The 26,369-nt window shown below is 44.1% G+C and overlaps 1 protein-coding gene across 8 annotated transcripts in view; it reads right to left on the bottom strand.

The window, feature by feature from the left end:
• LOC137351583 (CUGBP Elav-like family member 4) overlaps positions 1-26,369 on the bottom strand; it is a 402,153-nt gene that overhangs the window by 28,684 nt on the left and 347,100 nt on the right. For all 8 annotated transcript variants that reach the window (XM_068016150.1, XM_068016155.1, XM_068016152.1 and 5 more), the window contains one exon: positions 17,940-18,086. In XM_068016150.1, the coding sequence (XP_067872251.1) occupies positions 17,940-18,086 (147 nt within the window). The remainder of the gene's footprint in view (positions 1-17,939; positions 18,087-26,369) is intronic.

Genomic DNA, 26,369 nt, shown 5'->3' with positions numbered 1-26,369 from the left:
TACACTTTTTTTTGGCGGCACAGTGGCGCAGTGGTTAGCACCGCAGCCTCACAGCTCCAGCGACCCGGGTTCGGTTCTGGGTACTGCCTGTGCGGAGTTTGCAAGTTCTCCCTGTGACTGCGTAGGTTTCTGCCGGGTGCTCCGGTTTCCTCCCACAGCCAAAGACTTGCAGGTTGATAGGTAAATTGGCCATTATAAATTGCCCCTAGTATAGGTCGGGGAATTGAGGGAAGGTGGGGATGTGAGAGGGTAATGGGATTAATGTAGGATTAGTATAAATGGGTAGTTGATGGTCAGCACAGACTCGGTGGGCCGAAGGGCCTGTTTCAGTGCTACATCTCTAAATGTAAATATATTTTAAAAATGGTGTTTCTTTCTGGAGATACCCTGTTCTAATTCTATTTATCCAGAGCAATGTGGTGCTACCTTTCATTCAATGCTTTTGGTAACTGGAACGCCGTATCATTCAACTGTATTTTTCCTTCTAGTTTACTCCCCAGCTCCGCTGAAGATAATGAGTCTTGTCAGAGAATGCCTCCGTGAACACTGGAAGCTGGAATCTTCCTGTTCTGCAGAGCACAGATCCACATCACATAAAATATTTGCCCTCTAAACCACTGGATGTGCCCTTTGAAGTTTAGATACAGGTTTTGATGCTAGTTCAGTCTTGCCTCAGATGATTTGGGGTTTGAGCCCCACTTCAGAGATTCGAGAACAAAATCTAGGCTGAAACACCAATGTCATGCCGAGGGCGTACTGCACTGTTGGAAGTGAGAGGTGATTGTAAAAGACCCCACGGAACTAGTTCAAAGACGAGCAGGGGAGTTCTCCCGTGTCCCGGTCATATTCTTTCCTCAGCCAATGCCAAAAAACATTATCACAATGCTGTTTGTGGGATCTTGCTGTGTGCAAATTGGCTGCCGCATTTCCTACATTGATACAGTGACTACACTTCTCTCGTGTTTTATTGGCTGTAAAGCGCTTTGAGACATCCTGAGGTTGAGAAAAACGCTTTGTAAATGCAAGTCTTTCTTTTAGTGTTTTATTTCATTAAACAAGTTTCTGATTTTGGTATGCAGAGCATGGTGGAGGAAGCTTTCCCCCGAAGAGTTCTGATCAACATCTCGACAAATAAAGGCTATAGGAAGAAATGGAAAACAGATTAATCCCACAACACAAAACAAAAAGCACTACAAAGAGAAACCAAGAACAAAGGTTCCGTCAAGAAACTTTGAAGATTGATCAAACGTCCAATGATGAAACAAGGCATTGACAAATTGAAAATACCTGTCCTGGCCAACGAAAGGATTAGCTCACAGCTCACAGGAATATAAAATATTCTTAAGTGACCACATTTCAACAGCAACAAATTAATCTTTTAGATTCCAGCAAATTCTCACCCTATAAAGACATCTCTGTATGCCACTTATTACAAAGTACAAAGTATTTACAGCACAGGAACAGGCCATTCGGCCCAACAGGTTCATGCTGGTCCATGCTTGGCATGGGCCTCCTCCCACATCTCTTCATCTAACCTCATCAACATATCCTTTTCCTTTCTCACTCGTGCTTATCTAGCTTCTCCTTAAATGCATCTATATTAAACAAGATGTTTATCTTCATTAGATGGTTAGGTATGCACCATGGAGCCTCAGGGACCATGTATAAAGTTTAAACTCAATGTTCCCATTAATTTGCAAATATCTCAAGTTGCTGATGCTAATGGGTCTCAGTTTTCTGATTTAACATTCATCGTCCAATGAGGCAACAGCATGAAAACCAGTCCTTTCAAACCTCCAGGTTCAAACAAATCAGCAAGTAATAGATATGGGAGAAGAACCTGCATTGAAATAGCATCTTTATGTCCTCAGGATTCCCCAAAGGCCTACACAACCAAATAACTATGTTAGAATTATGTTGTTAAATTAGGCAAACGTGGCAGCTGATTTGGACAAAGCAAGATCCCACAAGCAGCAATGAGACAAATGAGTAGTTTATCTGTATGGGAGGTGTTGGATGTTATTTGAGTGTTAACTAGGGCACATGTTTGTGCTTGGGGCCAGGCTGTTCAGTTTTCTGTCAATTAATACCCTTTCTGTTCTAATGCTTTGTCTTTCAGCACACCATTAACATACTGTTTGCCTTTGCTCCATGACCTTGGGGTCAGTTATTCTCTGTGACCTTGTCCTATCAACACCTTCTCTTTTATTATCTCTTGCCCCACCCCCACTTTACTTGCTTAAAACCTATTAATTTCTAGCCTCTGCCAGTTCTGATGAAGGGTCACTGACCCGAAGCGTTAACTCTGTCTCCACAGATGCTGCCAGACCTGCTGAGTATTTCCAGCATTTCTTGTTTTTATTTTAATACACTAATTCCCCATTCTTTTCAAAAAGATCTCCAAAAAGATCTCTCACTTCCACCTCATCTGTTAATGTCACATTGAAAAGCAGCATCTCTGACGAGGCAGCATTCACTCAGTACGGAACTGGTGTCAGCCTAGATTTTGTGCTCCAGACCTGGGATGGGACTTGGACTCACAGCCTTCTGACTCAGAGGTGAGAATGTTACAACGGAATGTTGCTGACTGATATCGGGCAACTCAACATGTCTGTGCCAGCTGTTAGTTAGAGCAATTGAAAAATCACACTCTCAATGCAAGCCTTTCTTCCTTAACTCTATCTGCCTCTATTCAAATATTTATCAAGTTTTTCCTTAGAGGCAATTCAGCTTTAGATGGGTTGTTCTTTACCTCAACTACTCCCTGACCTAACTACTCTACATAATGAAATTCCTCCTAACCCCTGGTTGGGGAGTCTAGGTCTAGGAGGCATATAATTAGTCTAGAAGTTAGAGCTAGACTTTTCAGGAGTGAAATTAGGGAACACTTCTACACACTAAGGGTGGCAGAAGTATGGAACACTCTTCAGCAAATGGCAACTGATGCTACAACAACAAATTATATTTATATAGCACCTTTAACGTAAAACATTCCAAAGTACTTCACAGCAGCATGATAAAACAAAATATGACAACAGGACACAGGAGGAGATATTAGGTCAAATGCCCAAAACCTTGGTCAAGGTGTCTTAAGGAGTGTCTTAAAGGAGCAAAGCGAGGTGGAGAGGCGGAGAGGTGTCAGGAGGGAATATCCAGGGCTTAGGGACCAGGCAACTGAAGGCAGAGCCACCAATGGTGGAGTGATTAAAATCGGGGATTTGTTAGATAATGTTAGATCGATTGTTAATCTTAAAACATGTGATTGTTAGATTTTTGTTAACCAAAGGTGTTAAATGATCTGGGGAAAAGGTTATGTACCTCTCTGCTCACTCTTCTAGTGTCAATTCTAAACTGATTACTCCTTGTGACTGACTCACAGGAAACAGTCTTTCCCTATTCATTGTGTCAGAACTCTTCCTAATTTTGAAAACCTCTACTAAATCTCCTCTCAGCCTCTTAGCATAGGAACAGGAGTAGGCCATTCAGCCCTCAAGTCTGTTGCACCATTCAATTAGATCATGGCTGATCTGTATCTTAACTCCATCTACCCACCTTTATTCAGTAACCTTATTCAACAAAAATCTATCAATCTCAGTTTTGAAATTTTCAATCGAACCCCAGTCTCAACAGTTTTTGGTGGAGAGAGTTCCAGATTTCCATTTGACTTTGTGTGAAGAAGTGTGTCCTGACACCACCCCTGAACGGCCTAGCTCCCGTTTGAAGGTCATGCCTCCTTGTTCTGAACCACCGCCGCACAAACCCACCCACCCAAACAGAGGAAATGGGACTGCATTTTACAAGCTCGCTGCCGATCTCGGAGGCGAGCTTCCAAGATGGTGGGGCGCACACGCGGGATTTACTCTGTGGAGACGCTGCGATATTAAATGTGGCAACTCGTTTACACAGCCAGGGTGGACCGCGCCCATCCACCGCACCCACACCCCCACTCCGATGCCGTGGAAGGGGGGCGGGTGGTCCGTCCCGGCAATGGCGTCCGGCGCCATTGCGTAGGCACCGACGCTATTTTTAAAGGGCTTCCGGCCCTTGAATTTAATTTAAATTTTTAAAGATACGATTGCAAAAAAGTCAATAAAGTTATCGTAACCTTCTCCCACATCTCCCCAAATAACCTGAAAATTTATTACTTGCCCTCTCCCCCACAAAAAACTTACCTTGTGATCCCAACCTTTACCCCCCTCCCCAAAATTGATGTGAACTTTGGGGGGGTGGTAAAGGTCAGGATCACAAGGTAAGTTCTTTTTTGGGGGGAGAGGGCAAGTAATAAATTTCGGGTTATTGGGGGAGTGTGGGAGGGGGTTGCGATAACTTTATTTACTTAGTTCATAAACTATGAACTGTACTCCTTCCCACCACCCCCTAGACCAATCAAAAACGTTTCACTCTGCTCCCCCTCTCCCGCCCTGAAAACTTACCTGATTCCCCCCTCCTAAACAGTGTTCCGCCTTGGATCTCCGAACAGAGATCCAAAGGTGCGGGAATGCCGGCTGCCACCACCAATAAGGCACCAGGACCGACGGCGGGAGCGGGTAATCATTTAATTCATTAGTTTAAATACATTAACATATTCAAATTGTGATGCACCGTCAGCAGCAATATGGGGCTGGGCCTTCCTGGCGTTGAGGCCCGTGGCGGGTCTCTCCCGGAGCCATGTTCTGGGTGCCTGCACCACGAGCCCCGCGTCAGGGGGCTGGTTAAATCCAGTCCATGGTTTCTCTCCATCGACCCATTAATAATCTTAAATGCCTCAATTAGATCACCCCTTAAGCTTTCAGCCTTTTAAGTATAGAATTATTTGCTCATAAGCTGCATCGAAAGGATTCCTGAATTGCATGGAACATCTCAACAGGACCATAGTGTTGGAGGTTACTGTCGGCGGATGTTCTTGCGCCCATGACAGATTCCTCTCACCCACTATTTTAAAAGATAATAACCCAAACCCCTTTTTTTGAAATAGCAGAGAGAGGAATTTGATACGACCACATTAAGCATTTATACAATAGCATTCCCGACCGTAAGTTGCAGTATACAATCCCGGGAACGAAGTCTTTGGTGTGGTGTTAGTTCCGTCACAAAATCCCACAAGATGCCAGCAGACACAACAGTTGCAGCATCTTTCCCTTTCCATATAAACTGTGTGTAACCAGGGAAACAACTTCCCTCTTCTCTCAGCAGCAGAGAAAATTAAAAACACACAAGAACATTGCCCCAAATTAGGAGCCTGGTCTTTAGTAAACAATTATTTATGTTTAGTAAGACTGTCACATAAGTGAGAGTGAGAGAGAGAAAAAGAGAAAGTCGCCTGGGTTGTGCTTGACAGAACTATCATCTGCATTGTATCATCCATTAAAACAAGATGCAGTGAAGCTATCTATAAACTCATTTATCATTTGCATAATTTTATCATCTTGATGAATGAGGGACATCCGTTGTCTATTTACCAAGATAAATTAGTGTGGAAATGGAACCTGATGGGTCCTTGCTGATATGCATTTTAATTGCTTATTGGGGGTGATTGTTCCCTGGCTTGTCTCAATGATGTCAGCACCACTCTGTGGATCATTATGAAGTATGGATGTTTGTCATTTTTAATATGCATAAATAATGTTTGTTATAAAGCTGACAACAGGCAGCTCACTATTGTTAAAAAGGGACCAATCAATTAACCCTTACTGCGCTGGGTTCGAGTCCTGAAGCAGTCTGAAATTCCGCCTTGGTGTAGCATGTTTGCAAAGGCATGAACCTGTTTAATGGGTTAAAGCCTTTGCTTAAGTAGCAGAGACAGAAATGTAGGACAAAGGTATCCAGTGCACATACATTAGTATCCCAGGAGGGATTTATGGACCTCAGTTACCATCACACTTCCATTCCCATGGCATGGATTCACAGCTTGAAATATATTTTCTTGTTCTCTCCCTCTGATTCCACACCAGAGCTAGTCCCGTTGCTTTATATTGGGAGGTCTCTATCTCAGGCCGCACCTTCTCTCTCTCCAAACCACTTTGCCTCACTACTTCGCATCCTGCTGAAAAGCCTTTCCCTTGCCCACACCTTCGGACTTCCACAAATCACCGCCCCCCGTGCTCAGTGTGTACTTCTATCACGCTGCACTCTCTCTAACATTTCTTTGATGCAAGGAGGATTACTGTGTTTTTAAATCTGTTTTTTGGGACGTGAGCAGCATTGGCAAGGAATTATTTATTACCCATCCCTCATTACCATGAGGGCATTAACAGTCAAGCACATAACACAGGACTGGAGTCACAAGTAGGCCAGACTAGGTAAGTGTAGTGGGTTCCTTAGTTCCATTGGTGAACCAGTTGAATTTTAACAACACTGGCAAATATCATGGTTATGTTCTCATTTCACAGCTTGCCTTGGTGGGCTTTCAGCTCACAAACTCTGCATCATTAGTCCAGCATCATAGCCACAAGGCTGCTAGACCCACATAAATCCACGAGCTTTTTGTTAGCACTTTCTCCATTTCCAGCTCTCTGTCTCAGCATCAAGTATTACATGGTCGGGTATAATATGGCTTACATGTTGAGTAAAACTCCATTGCCTCTGCTCCAACAATGTGCTCTACCATAGCTCCCAGTCCTTAAAGGAGAAACCAACCACCCCACTTTGATCTTTCCTATTCCTCATCCCTTAAACCTTACAGTTAGAGTGACAATTTGGGGGTGGTTTGTGCAAACTCTCAACTGTCCTATTTTAAACATGACACACCTTCATTAAACAGCAGCAATGGAAAAGGGCAACAGTATCACACAAGACTCCCAGGCTTTCTTTTTCTACAGAATGCCACGCTTTCCACACACTGCAGGTTGAAAGGTAGAATCTTGTATTGTGAACTCAAGGATGTGCCCAACTCATGTTGAAGTCTTACAGCTAACAAAGACAACCCTTCACAAGTGGACTTTCTGTATCTGCGACTCATTCTACATAGGGTTGGGATCAGGAATGGAAATCCTGACTTCTCACGTCCAGGGACTGAGGTCAGCTAACACAGAGCATGGATTAAAACCAGGAGCACACCCAAAGACTTGCATTTATATAGCACATTCTACAGCCTCAGGATGTCTCAAAGCACTTTACAGCCGATGAAGTACTTTTGCAGTGTAGTCATTGCAGTAGTGTTGAAACACAACAGCCAATTTGCACACAGCAAGCTCTCACAAACAGCAATGTGCTAAAGACCATAACATATCTGTTTTGGCAATGTGGTAAGACACTGAGGAGAACACCCCTGCTCTTCTTTGAAATGGTGCCATACGATCTTTTATAGCCACCTGAGAGAGCAGATAGGTTTAAGGTCGCACCTGAGAGGCAGCAGAGCACTGGAGTGTCAGCCTAGAATTTGTGCTTAGACCTCTGGAATCTCTTGAACCCACAACCTTCTGACTCAGAGATGAGAGTGCTACCCACTGAGCCACAGTTAACACCACTGGCCTGTGTGGTTCAGTTCCACTGTCACTGGTGCACTTACCAACTGAGCCATCCTCAAAGTCACTTTTCCGAAATGAAAGACACATACGCTCTGAAGCCTCTCTTACCCAGGCTGCAGTGTGCTGTTGTTTGTTTTTCAATTTTAACCAACAGAAGGGTGTCAAATGGTTGACACAGAATTAAAAAATCTGACAAGGTAATCTGTTAGGAAAGGAACACACTGAAGCCTGCTTGTTATCATATTGCTTAAAATCATAATCCATTTATCATTATTAATTACACAATGCCAGATCATGCATCTTGATATTGCTGCAGCTTCTTCTTTGGAATAAAGGGCCCAACTCAATGCATGACCTTGCTTTTCAGTTTACCAAAGAAAGAAAGACTTACAGTTATATTACGCCTCTCAAACAGTTTACTACAAAGTACTTTAAAGCCAATGAAATGCTTTTTGAAGTGCAGTCATTGCTGTAATGTAGGAAACGCAGCAGCCAAATGTAAGCACAGCAAGATCCCACAAAGAGCAATCTGATAAAGAGCATAAAATATCTGTTTTGGCAACGTTGATTGGGGGATAAATATTAGCCAGGACACCATGGATAACTCCCCTGCTCTTCTTCAAAATATTGTTGTGGGATTTTTTAGATTTAGATTTAGTGGTACAGCACTGAAACAGGCCCTTCGGCCCACCAAGTCTGTGCCAACCATTAACCACCCATTTATACTAATCCTACACTAATCCCATATTTCTACCACATACTCACCTGTCCTTATATTCCCCTACCACCTACCTATACTAGGGGCAATTTATAATGGCCAATTTACCTATCAACCTGCAAGTCTTTTGGCTGTGGGAGGAAACTGGAGCACCCGGAAGAAACCCACGCAGACACAGGGAGAACTTGCAAACTCCACACAGGCAGTACCCAGAATTGAACCTGGGTCACTGGAGCTGTGAGGCTGCGGTGCTAACCACTGCGCCACTGTGGATCTTTCACATCCACCTGAGAGGGCAGATGGGGCCTTGATTTAAGGTGTCATCTGAAAGTCTGCACCTCCATCAGTGCAGTACTGAAATGTCATCTTTGATTTTTTGTGCTTAAGTCCATTGGAGTGGGACTCAAACCTACAAATTTGTGTCTCGGAGGCAACAGTGCGACCAACTGAGGCATGGCTGAGACTTGTAGTTAAGTTATACGAGTATTTCCATCCAGAAAGGGATACAGTGGTGGCTTTTAAACATTGTTGTTTTCATTGAGGAAAATAGTGGTTAACTAAAATAATCGCATTTTTGTCACTAAGTTAAAATTAGAATTGAAATGGAACTGAGATTCCTGATGAAGGTACGAGACTAAAATGAAAATTGTTTCCAGCGCTGAAACATACTGGTCAGTGATACACAACTTCCATTAGAGAATGAAACAGGCGAGGTGGCTCTCAGTCAGCCTACAAACCCTGGAATTTTTTTTTTCTTTGGCTTCCTGAATTGTGTGTCCAGCGAATCAGGAATGAGGGCACTTTTTGAAACACAAGGATACACCTTCTGATTAGTTAAATTCACATCTTGACACATTTGTACTGATTTCTACCATGCATCATTTTTACGTCCAGTTTAGAACAAATTAGCACCTCCCTAAAAATAACACGCACGCCAGCAGACTAAGAGCACTATATATGATCATAGGTGAACTCTGGTGGTTGGAATTCTTCCCTATAATTTCTTCAGAAAATTCCAGAAAAGACTTGAGTGAAAATATGGAAAGCTAAAAGAAAAAGTTGGCTATATTTTTTTCAAACTAAAATTTGGGAACACGACAGAATATTGGGTTAATTATGCATTCCTGTACTCCCAGCAAGGAAGCTGCAATCAAAGGGAACACAGGGGAAGAGCTACCAGACATTCGCCCCCGAATCTTTGACCCATGCATCCCTCGAGTGTGGCTCCCTGTTGGGAATTCAGGAGCAAGGAAGAAAGGTCCTAAGGTGTCAGCTGTGGCTCCGTGGTAGCACGTTCATCTTAGAGACAGAAGATCATGGGTTCAAACTCTACTTCAAAGGTTTAAACATGACCTAGGATGGTTTTTCACAGGAACAGGAGGAGGACATTTATCCCCTTGAGCTTGTTCTGCCATTCAATTATGTGATCATAGCTCATCTGTGATTTAATTCCATATGCTGGCCTTTGCTCCATATCCGGCACACTGGTGCAGTGGTTAGCACCGCAGCCTCACAGCTCCAGCGACCCAGGTTCAATTCTGGGTACTGCCTGTGTGGAGTTTGCAAATTCTCCCTGTGTCTGTGTGGGTTTCCTCCGGGTGCTCTGGTTTCCTCCCACATGCCAAAGACTTGCAGGTTGCTAGGTTAATTGGCCATTATAAATTGCCCCTAGTATAGGTAGGGAAATATAGGGACAGGTGGGGATGTGGTAGGAATATGGGATTAGTGTAGGGTTAGTATAGATGGGTGATTGATGGTCGGCACAGACTCGGTGGGCCGAAGGGCCTGTTTCAGTGCTGTATCTCTAAACTAAAACATCCCTCAACACTTTTGGCTAACAAAAGTTTATCAATCACAGGTGTAAAATTACCAATTGATCTGACATCAATTGCCATTTGTGGAAGAGAGTTCTAAACTTCTACCACTCTTTGTGTGAAGAAGTGTTTCCTAATTTCACTCTTGAAAGGTCTGGCTCCAATTTTTTGACTATGCCCCCAGTCCTCGGCTCCCCAACCAGTGGGAATAGTTTTCCCCAATCTACCCTATCTGTTCCTCTTACTATCTTGAAGACTTGCACCAAATCATCCCTTAACCTTCTAAATTCCAAGGAATACAACCCTAATTTGTTTACTCTCTCCTCATAGCTTGACCTTTGCAGTCCAGGTAACATTCTGGTAAATCTACACTGTAATCCCTCCAAGGCCAATAGATCCTTCCTAAGGTGCAGTGCCCAGAACTGCTCGCAGTACTCCAGGTGTGGCCTAACCAGGCCTTGTATAGCCAAAGCATGACTTCGACAGTGCTATACTGTCAGAGGTGTGATCTTTTGGCTGAGACATTAACCTGAATCCCTATCTGCTCTCTCAGATACAGCTATTGGTCTCTGTCACCATTTGAAGAAGAGCTGAGGAGTTCTCCTGGGTGTCCTGGCCAATATTTAGCCCTCAACCAACATCATCTGGTCATTTATCACATTGCTGTTTGTGGCATCTTGCTGTGCAGGAATTGGCTCCCACATTTCCCCACTTTACAACAGTGACTGCACTTTAAAAGCATTTCATAGACTGCAAAGTGCTTTAAGATGTCATGATGTCATTTAAGGTACTCTACAAATGTAGTTATTTATTTTTTTTCTTTCAAACTGGGACTAAACCTCTTCTAAAATTTGAGGCAAAAAATTGAAACTAAAATGAAATTTAAATCATCTCTAAGGTTAAAACAACATTGTCTGTAAATAGGGCAAAGAGAAGTATCACATTTATCCACTTCCTATCTTCTAAGATGAAAAATTTGGTTAACTTTTAAATCTGGAGTTCCTGTATTCCCTTGAGTCGAGATGGTTGAGGGGTTATCCAACTGAGGTGTTTAAACCGACAAAGGAATTCGATCGGGTAGATACAGAGAAGCTGTTTCCTCTAGTGGGGGAATCCAGAATTAGGGATCACAATCTTAAGACTAGAGCCAGGCCACTTAGGAGTGGAATTGGAAGCACTTTTTCACGCAAAGGGTAGTGGAAATCTGGAATTCTCTTCCATAAAAGGCTGTGGATGCTTGGGGAACAGTTGAAATTTTCAACAGCTTTTTGTTTGGTAGGGTATGAAGGCATACAGATCAAATGCAGGGAAATGGAGTTGAAGGACAGATCAGCCATGATCTGATCATATGTCATAACTGGCTCGAGGGGCTGAATGGCCTACTCCTGTCCCGATGAGTTGACAGGTTTCTGTTGAAAGCCTTATGCATTCAAGATGGTGGATGGGGAACTCACTTCTTTATCCCTATGGAGAAGCCTCCTTGTGATGGCTGTTCCCCACCATCCCCACATCAAGTCCCAAATGCTCCAGACCACCAGCTGCGTCACTACAGCATCCAACTCCAAGATTTTCACCTCGACTAACTCACTTAGGTGTCCATTCTACGCATTAGTCACTTTATTTGAAGGGTTAGTGGACATCAATCCCAAGTTTGCCTTTTATCGACTGGACCTATGTCCCAAATTCCGACTGTCAAGCTTTACCTTGAAGAAGATTGGGTGGTGCGTGGATCCATAATAGTCCCTGAGTTGCTGCAGCAATGACAATGCTGCAACTGCTCAAGGATGAATGATGTGGCATGTAAGACTAGATGGATATTCTGGAGTTTGCCTCTGTGAGAGGAAGAATTTTTTGCTCAACCACCCTCAAGAGATTAAATGGAGTGAGTAGAGTCTGTGATGGAGCCATAATGATCCATGGAAGAAGATTAATGAGTGAATCTTCTCTGCCTGTCTCAGTGCACTGGCAGTGAGTTACCCATCCACCATCTTGAATGCATAGGGCTTTTAATTTTGTTCAAATTCTGTTCAACAGGAACTCTGCCAATTCACCAGAACAGGAGTAGGCCATTCAGCCCCTCGAGCCTGTCACATCATCCAATGCAAGCATGGATCAAATGTTCTATTCTTATTCCATGCTCTCACGAAACAAATGCCATGACGGCCTAAGGGGCGTAAAGGAGGGAGCACAGAACACTGTGACCTAAGGAGTCATTACATCGAAAGAAAAGCAAAGGAAGGAGCTGGAAGCGAGACTGCAGTGCCTACAGCCCAAGTACTCGTTAACTCCTAGCCACGCGGGCATTACATGATGCAACTAAAAAGAACAGGAGCCATAGCAATTATCCCAATGTGGCCGTGAGTTACCCAACTTGTCAGGCTGGCAGCCGTGGCTGAACAACGGTGAGCCGCGAAATCAGCACAAGCTGGCTAACAGGGACTGAGCAGCTGCGACTCAGCTGGTGAACCCGTACATTGAGGCTTTCGGTGGTTTGATGCGCAAATTGTTAAAATTAGGAATAGGAGGAAAGTGAAAATTATAGTGGAGTTTCACTGGTGCAGTGTTGTGCAGGTGGAAGAATAAAAGAGCCGGGGTTGTTAGTTATTCTTTTTGTGTGAAGTGTGTCTTGTTGCTGCCTGCAGGATGCTTAAAATGTATATAATTTTCACACATAACACATACTTACACTGTAGAGTTTTACTCAAACAGTAGTGACTGCACAAGCCTAATTCTGATAGTTACAACCTCAGTTCATAGTGCTTCTGTTTGTAATACTCAATTTAAATGTACAAAACAGACTTTATTTTAAGACTTTAAGGAGAATATATGAAACGGCATCAATTTCTTTTAAATGAATATTTAATCTTTTTTAAAATATATTTTGAGGTAGGATGGTGTTTAGGAAATAGCACAGAAATTTTTATAAAGCTATAATTTTACATTCAATGTTATTTTGATATTGCAGAAGCTTTTTAGACCTGGTTACATCACTGTCCAACCTTTTATTGTGTTGCTGCAGTGCAATCAAATTTACCTTACAGAATCAAATAGCAACAGAATCAGACTTGACACTGTAATGTATAAGGAATGAAAGACTTGCATTTATATATCACCTATCACAACCTCGGGTTCTTTAAAGTCCACCTGAGAGGGCAGACGGGCCCTCAGTTTAACGTCTCATCCAGAAGACGACACTCAGGCAGTGCAGCACTCCCTCTGTACTGCGCTGGGGCATTAGCAGCGATTCAGCTACCCACTGACAGAGGTGCCTCGGAGCACTGCAGTGGCACATTCAAAAACCACCATTGCCAGCATTTCTGCCTAGACTGGCATCTTGGATCTGGCTGTGGGCAGGCTGACATCCCAGGCCCATCCACACATCAGCAGTGCATGACTGGCAGTGCCCGTCTGTCCCAACTCTTCCCCCAACATTGGAGCGAGACTGGTAAAGTTGTAAACATGGCTTTTGCACTGATTGCTGCACGTGCGCCATGATTTGCCTCTCACATGTGGTGGAGTGACCTGCTGCTGAATCCCCTGCCCAGTGGAATAAATGGCTTAGATTTGGTACCAAGGGAATGCAGTTCTAAAATAGCTTTTCTTTTAATGAAATTAGAATTACATAGAATTATATGGAACTTCGAGCATAGAAACAGGCTGTTTGACCCAACTGGTCTATGCCAGTGTTTAGACTCCAGACGAACCTCCTCCCACCCCTCTTCATCTAACCCTATTAGCATTCCTTCTTCCCTCATCTACTTATTTAGCGTCCCCTTAACTGCATCTATGCTATTCATCTCAACTACTCCATGTGGTAGTGATTTCCAATATTCTAATCACTCTCTTGGTAAAGAAGTTTCTCCTGAATTCCCTATTGGATTTATTAGAAACTCTCATATTTCTGCCCCCTAGTTTTGGATTGCCCAACAAGTGTAAATATTTTCTCTACGTCTACCCTATCAAATCTTTCATTATCCTAAAGACCTTTTTAAAAATTCGTTCGTGGGTTGTGGGCATTGCTGGATAGGCTGGCATTTATTACCCATCCCTAATTGCCCTTGAGAAGGTGGTGGTGAGCTGCCTTCTTGAACCACTGCAGTCCATGTGGGGTAGGTACACCCACAGTGCTGTTAGGGAGGGAGTTCCAGGATTTTGACCCAGTGACAGTGAAAGAACGGCGATATAGTTCCAAGTCAGGGTGGTGTGTGACTTGGAGGGGAACTTGCAGGTGGTCGTGTTCCCATGCATTTTCTGCCCTTGTCCTTCTAGGTAGTAGAGGTCATGGGTTTGGAAGGTGCTGTATGAGGTCACCCCTCTATCAGGTCACCCCCCACACCCCCCACTCCTCTTTTCTAGAGAAAGGGCCCCAGTCTGTTCAGCTTTTCAGATATAGAGTCATGTCTTTTATACTGAGATTTTAGGAGTTCTGGAGTATAAGGCACATTTATATTAAATCTAGGACTTTGAGAGAGTAATACATGCACAGCCAGTGCTATAGTGCTCAATTAGTGTACTTTCGGGAGTGCCATTGATTGAAGGAAGACCACATGTTGTCAATTGCCATCACTTAGCACCTATGAGCTTGAATGCCACACATTTCTGCATTTCTCAAGATGCCTCCCTCCAAAGAAGCCCTTTAACCAAGGCCCCAATGAACCTCTTCCACTGGCTAAGCAGAATGTATGTAATCCCATGGTTCCAGTCAGGAGAAGGGAGGTGAGATTCCCCCAGTCTCCTGGCCAACATTTCTCCTGCAACCAACGTCACCAAGAAAAGAACAGAATGGACGACTCATTGCGGCGCTGCTCGTGGGATCTTGCTATGCACAACATGTTCCACTGTGTCAACATTCCACAACACTTCAAACGTAATTCATTACACCTCGCAGTGCATTGGGGACATATCTGGGAGGTGCAGCAAGATGCTAAATCAAGGCACATTCTTACATAATCATGCACATGTGTCATTTCACTGGGGTCTGGTCTTCTCTGCCTGGCATGTGGTGATTGACACTGTATGTCGTGACGCTGCTGAAACTTTAATTGGTTGCATTTCGCCAAGTTAATATCACTGCTTGATCGGCGTTTGACTTTTATTTTTGTATGATGGGTCTTTAGCCATAAAAGCTACAATCTTGGGGTGTGAGATTGCCTGGTTCCTTACCAGGTATTTGACAAGTGGACACAATAATAAGCAGGCTCCAGATGACCAGGGTTAAGATGTGAATGTTTTACACAGGGATTAAGTGATTGCTGACGAGTGTTGCCAACAATAGCGAAATAACATCTGTTAATGGTGTGGTTCTTAAAGGCACAACCACACAGTGATTGCTCAAGGCAGATAAAAATAACTCGGTCACAATTTAAATTCTAGCATTTCACAAGCCACAATCGAAAATCTGTTTACAGAGAAGCAGAGAGAGAGGACATTTTAGATTATAATATGCAGTGGGCTGAAATATATACAGGGTGGAACTCTCCTTAAATGCATTGCTTCCTCAAATAGTTCAGTTGGTAATGCACTAGGGGCTGTGTGACTCAATGCCACACAGTATCATGTGATGTATTTTGCAGTTGTGGGGGAGATGAAACTAATCGCAAGTAACAGCCGTGGGTGGCATGCAGCCTGAGCATATGTTGCCAACTCTGGGTGAATGTATTCCTGGAGGTTTCATCGCCTGACCTGCTGCCTCTCACTGCCCCACCCCCATGCTCCCGCCATTGGTCAAAAGACACTTTATCACCCAATTGAATAATTTTTGCCTGTCAGTAAAACAGCCTTTTTTTTTTTAACCCATCTCCAATATTTTTATAACTCAAACAGTAGTGCACAAAGGAAATGAAAAAAACACTCTTTTAATGCCCTTATGGTCCTCCTCCCACAGTTGCTCATAGCAGTGTCCTAGAGATTAATTTTCCATTCCTAAAGGCTCCAGGGCAATCCTGGAAGTTTGGCAATCTGACCCGGAGCCCTGTTTCTGCCAAGGTTTTTTACTTGCTGGTGGGTGAGCCCAGAAGTTGGAAACAGCTGTGATCTTCGAGTCATAGAGAGATACAGCACTGAAACAGGCCCTTTGGCCCACCAAGCCTGTGCCAACCATCAACCACCCATTTATACTAATCCTACATTAATCCCATTTCCCTCTCACATCCCCACCTTCTCACTAGGGGCAATTTACAATGGCCAGTTTACCTAGCAACCCACAAGTCTTTGGCATGTGGGAGGAAACTAGAGCACACAGAGGAAACCCACATGGTCATCAAACTCCACACAGGCAGTACCCAGAACTGAACCCAGGTCACTGGAGCTATGAGGCTGTGGTGCTAACCAGTGCGCCACTGTGCCACCCTTGTTCACAGATAAATCCTAAATCAAAGCACTCACAGAAAATCTGTTAACAACAGCCAGTTGAGTAATAATGCAAATTAATGCGAGTATGGGCTTTACACTTTTTAGATGTGACCCTCAAGGGCCCAGAGTGTGAACCTCCCAAGTCACGCACCATCCCAACTCAGACAGATATTGGCCATTCATGGCCGCTATGTCAAATTCCCAGAATTTCAGCACTGTGGGAGCACCTTCACCACACAGACTGCAGCAGTTCAAGAAGAAGGCTCACCACCACCTTCTCAAGGGCAACTAAGGATGGTCTCACCCGTCCCTATCTCTGTAACCTCCAGCCCTACAACCCTCTGAGATAACTGCGCTCCTCCAGTTCTGGCCTCTTGCAATTTTAAGTATTCCACCATTGGCATTTGGGCCTTCAGCTGCCGAGGCCCTAAGCTCTTAAACTACCTCTCAAAACCTCTCTGTCTCTAAACCTCTATCTCCTCTTTGAAATGCTCCTTAAAACCTATGTCTTTGACCAAGCTTTTAGTCAACTGCCCTAATATCCCCTTATGTGGCTCAGTGTCAAATTTTGCTCCATAACATTCCTGTGAAACACCTTGGGACATTTTACTGCTTCAAAGGCACTATATAAATGCAAGTCATTGTTGTTGTTGTTGTTTGGCAATAGATGCCAGACTTGTCAACTGACGCTCATATCTCCAGAATACCTTGAGGACAATTAAGCCTGGACATTTCTAAGCTGCATGTATTGAAGTTATGCTACTCAAACAACTGTGCAACCAGATAACTGACAGAATGCAAAGCCCTCACCAGCAAATAGTCATCAGTCGCAAGATTAAAGAAAATGAATCACCATCTGGACAGCCAGGCCACCACCTGGGCCGCTGCCATCGGCCTCAGACTACAGTCAGGCGCAGACTGTGATGCACTCTGTGGTCGAATATCCCACCGACAATTACAATCCGAGCACGCATATGAGGAACAGCTGCTTCTGGGAGGTGCTGAAGCTCCTGGCAACCCCTGCATTGCACCCCAGAAAAAAACAGTGCCTTCAGCACAACAGTGACTACACTTCAAAAGTACTGAGTCAGAAGGTTGTGGGCTCAAGTCCTGCTCCAGAAATTTGAGCAGATAATCTAGGCTGACGCTTCAGTGCCTTACATAGGAAGTGCTGCACTGTTGGAGGTGCTGTCTTTCAGATGAGGCAGTAAACCGAGGCCCCATCTGCCCTCTCAGATGGGCAAAGGAGATCCCACTAATCAAAGAAGAGCAGGGTCAATATTTATCCCTCATCCACCACCTGAAACCAATTATCTGGTCATTATCACACTGTTATGTGTGGGATCTTGCTGTGCACAAATATGCAGCCACGTTTCCTGCACTAAAACAGTGACTAAATTCCAAAAGTACTTCATCGGCTGTAAAGTGCTTTAGGAAGCCTTGACATGACGTGAAAGACACTATATAAACTCAAGTCTTTCTTTCAGAAGAGGTGGGGACAAAATGAGAACTAAGGGAATCAAAATCCACCAGCATTTTACCATCAGGAGAGTTTTCACTTGGTGCCGAGAGGGTGGCTGAGATACGTACCGCATGAGCGTAAGAGCTGTAGGTGTTGTTAAACTGGAGCGGGATCGGGTTAAACATCCCGAACTGGCCCACCATGTGCTGCATGCGCCGCAATGTACGCTCCTTGTCTGTGTCAGCAAACTTCACGACGAGGCTAGAGGAAGCTCCCTGAAAATATACACAAAAGAATCTAGGTCAACAACAGGGTCTGACTCATCCACCTTCCTGCATCCATTACATTGGCTCACTCAACAAGTAACAAAACCAAAGGAGTTTACAGCACAAAGAGGTCATAGAGCCATACAGTCATAGAGTTATACAGTACAGAAACAGCCCCTTCGGCCCATCATGTCTGTGCCGGCCATTAAGCACCTATCTATTCTAATCCCATTTTCCAGCACTTGGCCCGTAGCCTTGTATGCTATGGTGTTTCAAGTGCTCATCTAAATACTTCTTAAATGTTGTGAGGGTTCCTGCCTCTACCACCCCTTCAGGCAGTGTGTTCCAGATTCCAACCACCCTCTAGGTGAAAAAAGTTTTCCTCAAAACCCCTCTAAACCTCCTGCATTTTACCTTAAATCTATATCCCCTGGTTATTGACACCTCCGCTAAGGGAAAAAGTTTCTTCCTATCTGTGCCCCTCATAATTTTATATACTCTATCAGGTCTCCCCTCATCCTTCTCTGCTCTAAGTAAAACAACCCCAGCCTATCCAGTCTCTCTTCATAGCTGAAATGCTCCAGCCCAGGCAACATCCTGGTGAATCTCCTCTGCACCCTCTCCAGTGCAATCACGTTCTTCCTATAGTGTGGCGACCAGAACTGTATTGGTCTTCTGACCAGTCCCGCCTCCACCAGCCTACCTAGGTGGCCACTATTGTTGTGTCAGCCTTTGTTAGTGAATGCCACCTGGCTATCTGTCTGTGAAGGCACCACAGCCCAGTCTGATGCTGCCTGTCGCACATCCCCTCCTCCCCTTACCAACCAGACACGTATGCCTCGACGTTAACTTGCCCTCCCACAGCAGGCAAATGGAGGTTGGGGGTGGGGAGATAGAGGGCGATTTAAACCCCTAAAAAATAAACAAGGAACGCATCCCCACACGCTGTACACGTCACCATTAGTGAATTTGCAGTGGAGGATTGCAGGGCCTGCAAATGTCCCATCATATTTAACCCTGTAAATCAGGAAATGGAAGGGAGGGAGGAACTCAAGAAAATTACAATCACCAGGGAAGTGATACCGAAAAATTGTTGGAGCTACGGGCTGACAAGTCCCCGGTTCCTGAAAGAATTGGCTAATGAGATGGTGGATTCGTTGGTTTTATTTTTTCAAAATTTCCTAGATTTGGGAAAGGTTCCTTTAGTTTGGAAAATAGCGAATATAACTCCTTTATTCAAAAAGGGAGGAAGACAGAAAGCAGGATACTACAGGCCAGTTAGCTTAACATCTGTCTTAGGGAAAATGTTAGAAGCTCTTATTAAAGACATTATAGCAGGGCACTTAGAAAAGTTCAACGTAATCAGGCAGAATCAACATGGTTTTGTGAAAGTGAAATCATGTTTAACCAATTTATTGGAATTCTTTCAAGAAGTAGCATGTGCTGTGGATAAAGGGGAACCAATGGATGTATTGTACTTAGATTTCCAGAAGGCATTTGATAAGCTGCCACATCAAAGGTTACGACAGAAAATAAAAGCTCACGGTGTAGGGGGTTATGGATGGGCAATAAATGCTGGTCTAGCCAGCAATGCCCACATCCCCTGAATGAATAAAAAAAGAGAAAATACATACTGGGATGGATAGAAGATTGGCTAGCTAACAGGAAACAGAGAGTATGCATAAATGGGTCATTTTCTGGTTGGCAAGATGTAACAAGTGTTGCGCCACAGGGATCTGTGCTGGTGCCTCAACTTTTTACAATTTATATAAATGACCTGGTTGAAGGGACCGAAGGTATGGTTGCTAAATTTGCTGATGACACAAAGATAGGTAGGAAAGTAAGTTGTGAAGAGGACATAAGGAGCCTACAAAGGGATACAGATAGGTTAAGTGAGTGGGCAAAGATCTGGTAAATGGAGTATAATGTGGGAAAATGTGAAATTGTCCATTTTGGCAGGAAGAATAAAAAAGAAGCATATTATCTAAATGTTGAGAGATTGCAGAGCTCTGAGATGCAGAGGGATCTGGGTGTCCTAATGCATGAATCGCAAAAGGTTAGCATACAGGTTCAGCAATTAATTAGAAAAGCTAATAGAATGTTATCATTTATTGCGAGGAGAATTGAATACAAAAGTAGGGAGTTCATGCTTCAGTTATACAGGGCATTGGTGAGACTACATCTGGAGTAGTGTGTACAGTACTGGTCTCCTTATTTAAGGAAGGATGTAAATGTGCTGAAGGAAGTTCAGAGAAGGTTTACTAGACTAATATCTGGAATGGGTGGGCTGTCGTATGAGGAAAGGTTGGACAGGCTAGGCTTGTATCCGCTGGAGTTTGGAAAAGTAAGAGGCAAGTTGATTGAAATGCAAAAGATCCTGAGGGGTCTTGACAGGGTGGATTTGGAAAGGACGTTTCCCCTTGTGGGAGAATCGAGAACCAGGGGTCACTGTTTAAAAATAAGATGTTGCCCATTTAAGACAGAGATGAAGAGAATTTTTTTCTCTCAGAGGGTTGTGAGTCTTTGGAACTCTCTTCCTCAAATGGCAGAGGAAGCAGAATCTTTAAATATTTTAAGGCAGAGGTAAATAGAATCTTGATAAGCAAGGGGGTGGAAGGTTATTGGGGTAGGCGGGAATGTGGAGTCAAGATTACAATCAGATCAGCCATGATCTTGTTGAATGGTGGAGCAGGCTCGAGGGGCCGAGTGGCTTACTCCTGCTCCTAATTTGTATGTTCGTAACCCAGGCTCTGACAGTGCAGTTGGGAATCTGATTTCAATTGGCACTGAGGCCAAGTGTAGCTGCCTCGGGCAAGGCACCAAGGGTACAATGGTTTCCTTCCATGCTGTATCATTTTAGGTCATTTACAACAGACTGCAGATCAAAACTGAGTCCTTATCATAGAATCATAAAATAGTACAGCACAGGAGGCGGCCATTTGGCTCCACATTCCCGCCTACTCCGATAACCTTCCACCCCCTTGCTTATCAAGAATCTATCTACCTCTGTCTTAAAATATTTAAAGACTCTACTTCCACCGCCTTTTGAATCTGGGCCGGCTCTTTTGAAGAGCAATCCAGTTAGTCCTACTCTCCCACGCCCACTCGTTCCCCATATGCTGGAAGTTTTCTTTTTTTCTCCTTTAAATATTTATCCAACTCTCTTTTCATTGCTCCTATTAAATCTGTTTCCACCACCCTATCAGGTATTGCATTCCAAAACCTAACCACACATTGCCCAAAAAGGGTTTTCCTCATGTCTCCTCTGGTTCTTTTGCCAATCACTTTAAATCTGTGCCCTCTTGTTATCAACCCTTCAGCCATCGACCCTATTGCTATCTCTTTATTTGCTCTATATAAACCCATCACAATCTTCCGGCATCTGTGGTTCAAACATTTTCCTCTTCAAAAAAAAGTTTCACCTTCCAGCAGGCCTCACTATCTAATGGGAGCAAGCTCCGAAAAAAGTCAACTTTCATTGGCTGAAAGATAGCTTTAAACAGCCAGATTGGTTGCCAGCCAACCTAAAGGGCCGTTTTATTGCACAGAAAGTAAAATGAAATCTCTGTGTGCATCTTGGTCACATAAACCTCCTCCCACTTCCAGAAACAACAACACAACTAACCAGAGTTCAGTTATTTTGTTATTAATAAGAGTGCTCTATATATAATATAAAAATTTATGAGTGGGTGGGAGTAATTAGGATTAAATGATCATCTTGCCATCTGATGAAAAGAAACCGCTAGCCTTCATGCTTGTGATTTGTGGTGTTGCTCAACCTCTGGATGAGGTGCTTTTCTGCTAATGGTGCACTCCCACCCATTACTCACAGGGTAACAGACTGTGCACTGCACTAAATGACCCAGATACAACATAAAAGCAAACAGGCAAACATCAGGGCATAGCTTTTGGTGCCAGTCTCGTGCTGGAAATGCGCCACTTTCTGAGCCCAATGTGACTTCAGGGTTGTACGACATGGCTCCTCTGATGGTTAGTAAATGCAATGCAATACTGAGCCATTCGAATCTAGGCTGAGTTAGGCTGGGCAGTGGTTAGCAGCTGAAATTAGCCTCTGTGTGCACGGGGCCATGACGCAGAAAATTCAGCCAGGGTTCTTGCTCCAAAATGTTACCTTGCTGGAAACTGTGCGTGTGTGTCCACATGTGTGTGCCCATGCATGCTTATGTTTCTGTGCGTTCTTGTGTGTTCACCCATATATTATCTGTGCATGTGTGCGTGTGTATGTCTGTACGATTATGTGTGAATGTAATTTATTTAGAGATACAGCACTGAAACAGGCCCTTTGGCCCACCGAGTCTGTGCCGACCATTAACCACCCATTTATACTAATCCCATATTCCTACCACATTCCTACCATAGGGAATATGGGATTACTGTAGGGTTAGTATAAATGGGTGGTTGTTGGTCGGCACAGACTCGGTGGGCCGAAGGGCCTGTTGCAGTGCTGCATCTCTAAATAAATAAATCCCCACCTTCCCCTACCTATACCAGGGGCAATTTATAACGGCCAATTTACCTATCAACTTGCAAGTCTTTGGCTGTGGGAGGAAACCGCAGCACCTGGCGAAAACCCACACGGTCACAGGGAGAACTTGCAAACTCCGCACAGGCAGTACCCAGAATTGAACCCGGGTCGCTGGAACTGTGAGGCTGCGGTGCTAACCACTGCGCCACCCATGTGAATGTGGATGTGTGTGTTTGCATGTGTGGACGTGTAAGTAACGTCTGCAGGTGTGCGTGTTGCATGTGTATCTGCGTGTGTGTTCTCGCATTTGCTTGTGTGAGCACATGCTTGTATGCCTGTGCATGTAATGTGTGTGCACATGTGTGTGCGTTTGAATGTCGATGAGTAAATGATCAGGCTCGGATCTGATGTCTCTCACTGACAATACTCACTGTCAAAGTTCACATATAGAAACACAGGAACATCAGCCCAGACATGACTTGTCATGTCTATGCACACCAACAATGGTCATATGGGTAAAGAACAGTTTGTAAACAATGTTCAAATTGGTCATGGGCAACAAGTGCCAACCAAACCCACTGGGTTTTCTAGCATTCTAGCCTCTGACTCAGAAGGTTGTGGGTTCAAGCTCCACTCCATAGGACTGAAGTAAAACCCTGAGCTGAGGGAGTGCCGTATTGTCAGACAGCTGTCCTTGTATTGAGATGCCAAACTGTGGCGCTGTCCACTGGTTCCCGAGGCTATAAAAGACTCCATATCAGCATTGGAATTAGAATAGGTCAATATCTTTCCTTAAGCAACACCATCACAAACAGATTAACCAGGCAGTCATCCCATTTATTATCTGAGACTGCGCTGTGTGTAAAATGGCTGCCATATTAACCCGCATGACAACAGTGACTACACTTCATAAAATAATACAGTGGATGTGAAGTCCTTTGTGACATCATGATATACGTTATACACAGGGAACTTATAACGAACCTTTAGAAAACACTGGTGTGGTCTCAACTGGAGTATTGTGTCCAGTTCTGGGCCCCACACTTTAGGAAGAATGTAAAAGCATTAGTGAGGGTGCAAAAAGATTTAGATTCTTGAGAAGCATGGGGGTGGAAGGTTATCAGGGCTAGGTAGAAATGTGGAGTAATCAGTTCGGGCGTTAACTTGGCGGCACAGTGGCGCAGTGGTTAGCACCGCAGCCTCACAGCTCCAGCGACCCGGGTTCAATTCTGGGCACTGCCTGTGTGGAGTTTGCAAGTTCTCCCTGTGTCTGTATGGGTTTCCTCCGGGTGCTCCGGTTTCCTCCCACATACCAAACGACTTGCAGGTTGATAGGTTAATTGGCCATTATAAATTGCCCCTAGTATAGGTAGGGGAATTGAGGGAAGGTGGGGATGTGAGAGGGAAATGGGATTAATGTAGGATTAGTATAAATGTTGAGAGGAGATTTGATATAGAGGTGTTCAAAATCATGAGGGATCTGGACAGAGTAGAGAGGGAGAAACTGTTCCCATTGGCAGAAGGGTTGAGAAGCAGAGGACACTGATTTAAGGTGAATGGCAAAAGAACCAGAGACTACATGAGGGAAAAACTTTTTTACGTAGCGCGTGGTTAGGATCTGGACTGCACCGCCTGAGAGTGTGGTGGTGGCAGATTCAATCATGACTCTCAAAAGGGAACTGGATAATTATTCGAAGAGAAAAAAAATTGCAGGGTTTATGGGGAAAAGGCAGGGGAGTGGGACTAGCTGAATTTCTCTCACTGAGAGCCGGCACAGACACAACAGGCCAAATGGCCTCTTTCTGTGCTGTAACCATTCTATAATTCTATTCTACGTTAAATAAATGCAAATTTTTTTCTTTTAATATAGGTCATTGCTGAAACGCTGATTCAAGTACTTAAAATGCTGGAAATATGCAGCAGGCAAGTCAGCATCTGAGAGAGGATGAGTGGACGAACTCTCAGGTTCTCCATCAAGGTTACGCTCAAATCATTATCCTATCATTTCCTTTCAGATCTTGGCTGGCTCTGTGCAATTAATTTCACATTGATTTGCGTTTTCGGCCTCTCTTATTCTCGGTTTAGTTGTAAAAGATTTGAAGAAAGACCTTGCATTTATATACAACCTATCACATCTTCAGGACATGCCAAAGCACTTCACGGCCAAAGAATTACTTTTCTGCTGCTTTGTAGGTGACATGGCAGCCAACTAGTTTTTTTTAGAATTCATTCACAGGATGTGGGCATTGCTGGCAGAGTCAGCATTTATTGCCCATCCTTAATTGTCCTTGAGAAGCTGGTGGTGAGGCGCTTTAGATTCATACAGCACTGAAACAGGCCCTTCGGCCCACCATCAACCACCCATTTACACTAACCCTACATTAATCCCATTTCCCTCTCTCGTCCCCACAATTCTCCTACTACCTACCACTAGGGGCAATTTACAATGGCCAATTTACCTATCAACCTACAAGTCTTTTGGCATGTGGGAGGAAACCGGAGCACCCAGAGGAAACCCACGCGGTCACAGGGAGAACTTGCAAAGTCCGCACAGGCAGTACCCAGAACTGAACCTGGGTCACTGGAGCTGTGAGGCTGCAGTGCTAACCACTGCGCCACTCTGAACCGGTGCAGTCCATATGCTGTAGGTACACCCACAGTGTTGTTCGGGAGGGAATTCCAGGATCTTGACCCAGTGACAGTGAAGCAACGGTGATATAGTTCCAAGTCAGGATGGTGTGTGGCTTGGAGGGGAACTTGCAGGTGGTGGTTTTCCCATGTGGCTGCTGTCCTTGTCCTCCTAGATGGTGGAGGTTGCAGATCCTTGGTGAAATGCTGCAGTGCATCTTGTAGATGGTACACACTGCTGCCAAGGTGCGGAGGAAGTGAATGTTTAAGGACTGACATGCTTTACAATGAGACAGTTCCACCACCCGTTGTTCAGTTGTATAATGAGGCTGGGCTGTACGCTCGCCTTAATCCCAAAACTGTGAGCATCTTGGCTTCAGTCCCAGCTTTAAGGGGCATCTCGAAAGGTGGAGAGAGCGACCTGACTTGAGGAACAACTGGCTTCCTTGCTGCCAAGATGCAACTCAGACTGACTGAGGTCAGGGGAGCACTAAAGGCATCGAACCAGGCCAGGTACCGAGCAGCTACTTAATTAGTTAGTGTGCTGCCTGCCAGTATGTGCCCTGGTATCTTTAGCAGCCAATTGCTTCTCAACATTTGAGCTATTAAGCTGAACATAGTCATTTCAAAATATTATTCTCAGCTTTGCAGATTAATGCTCATCTCTCTGCGGAAAAGGGAATCTATTGAAATGTGCAGAATGTGGATAACAATGAACAACAAAAGGGTACTTTTATAATTGGCTTTAGCACAGCGGGGCTATAGGTACTTCTGTGCTTAAACCCAGCTAAATGAGTTCATTATTGCCTTTAGATTATCAGTTTTGCATTCACCATGGGTTTTTCATTCCAAGATTATCTTTGTTTTGTTTTTAGTACAGGGACAGGAGGGGAACAGAGACCTTTCCATTCAAATCCTACATGCCAGCCTTGAGCACATTATCCTAGCCTCAACCACCCTTCCTGGAAAACCGGTCCAGCTATTGATTAGTCTTTTGGTAAAGAAATGTTTCCTGGTGCCTGCGCTAAAGTTGTCCTTCACAACCGTTAGCCAGTGTCCCTGTCATGGCATGCGTGAAAGTGTCGTTCCCTGTTTACATTCAAATGTCTTATCAACATAAGACAATCAAAATAAAAACAGCAAACAAATTGAAAGATATTTTGATTTCTTGTCTGTAA

The sequence above is a fragment of the Heterodontus francisci genome, chromosome 36 (assembly GCF_036365525.1).
Source record: "Heterodontus francisci isolate sHetFra1 chromosome 36, sHetFra1.hap1, whole genome shotgun sequence".
Lineage (NCBI taxonomy): Eukaryota > Metazoa > Chordata > Chondrichthyes > Heterodontiformes > Heterodontidae > Heterodontus > Heterodontus francisci.
This window is presented reverse-complemented; position numbering and strand designations above follow the sequence as displayed.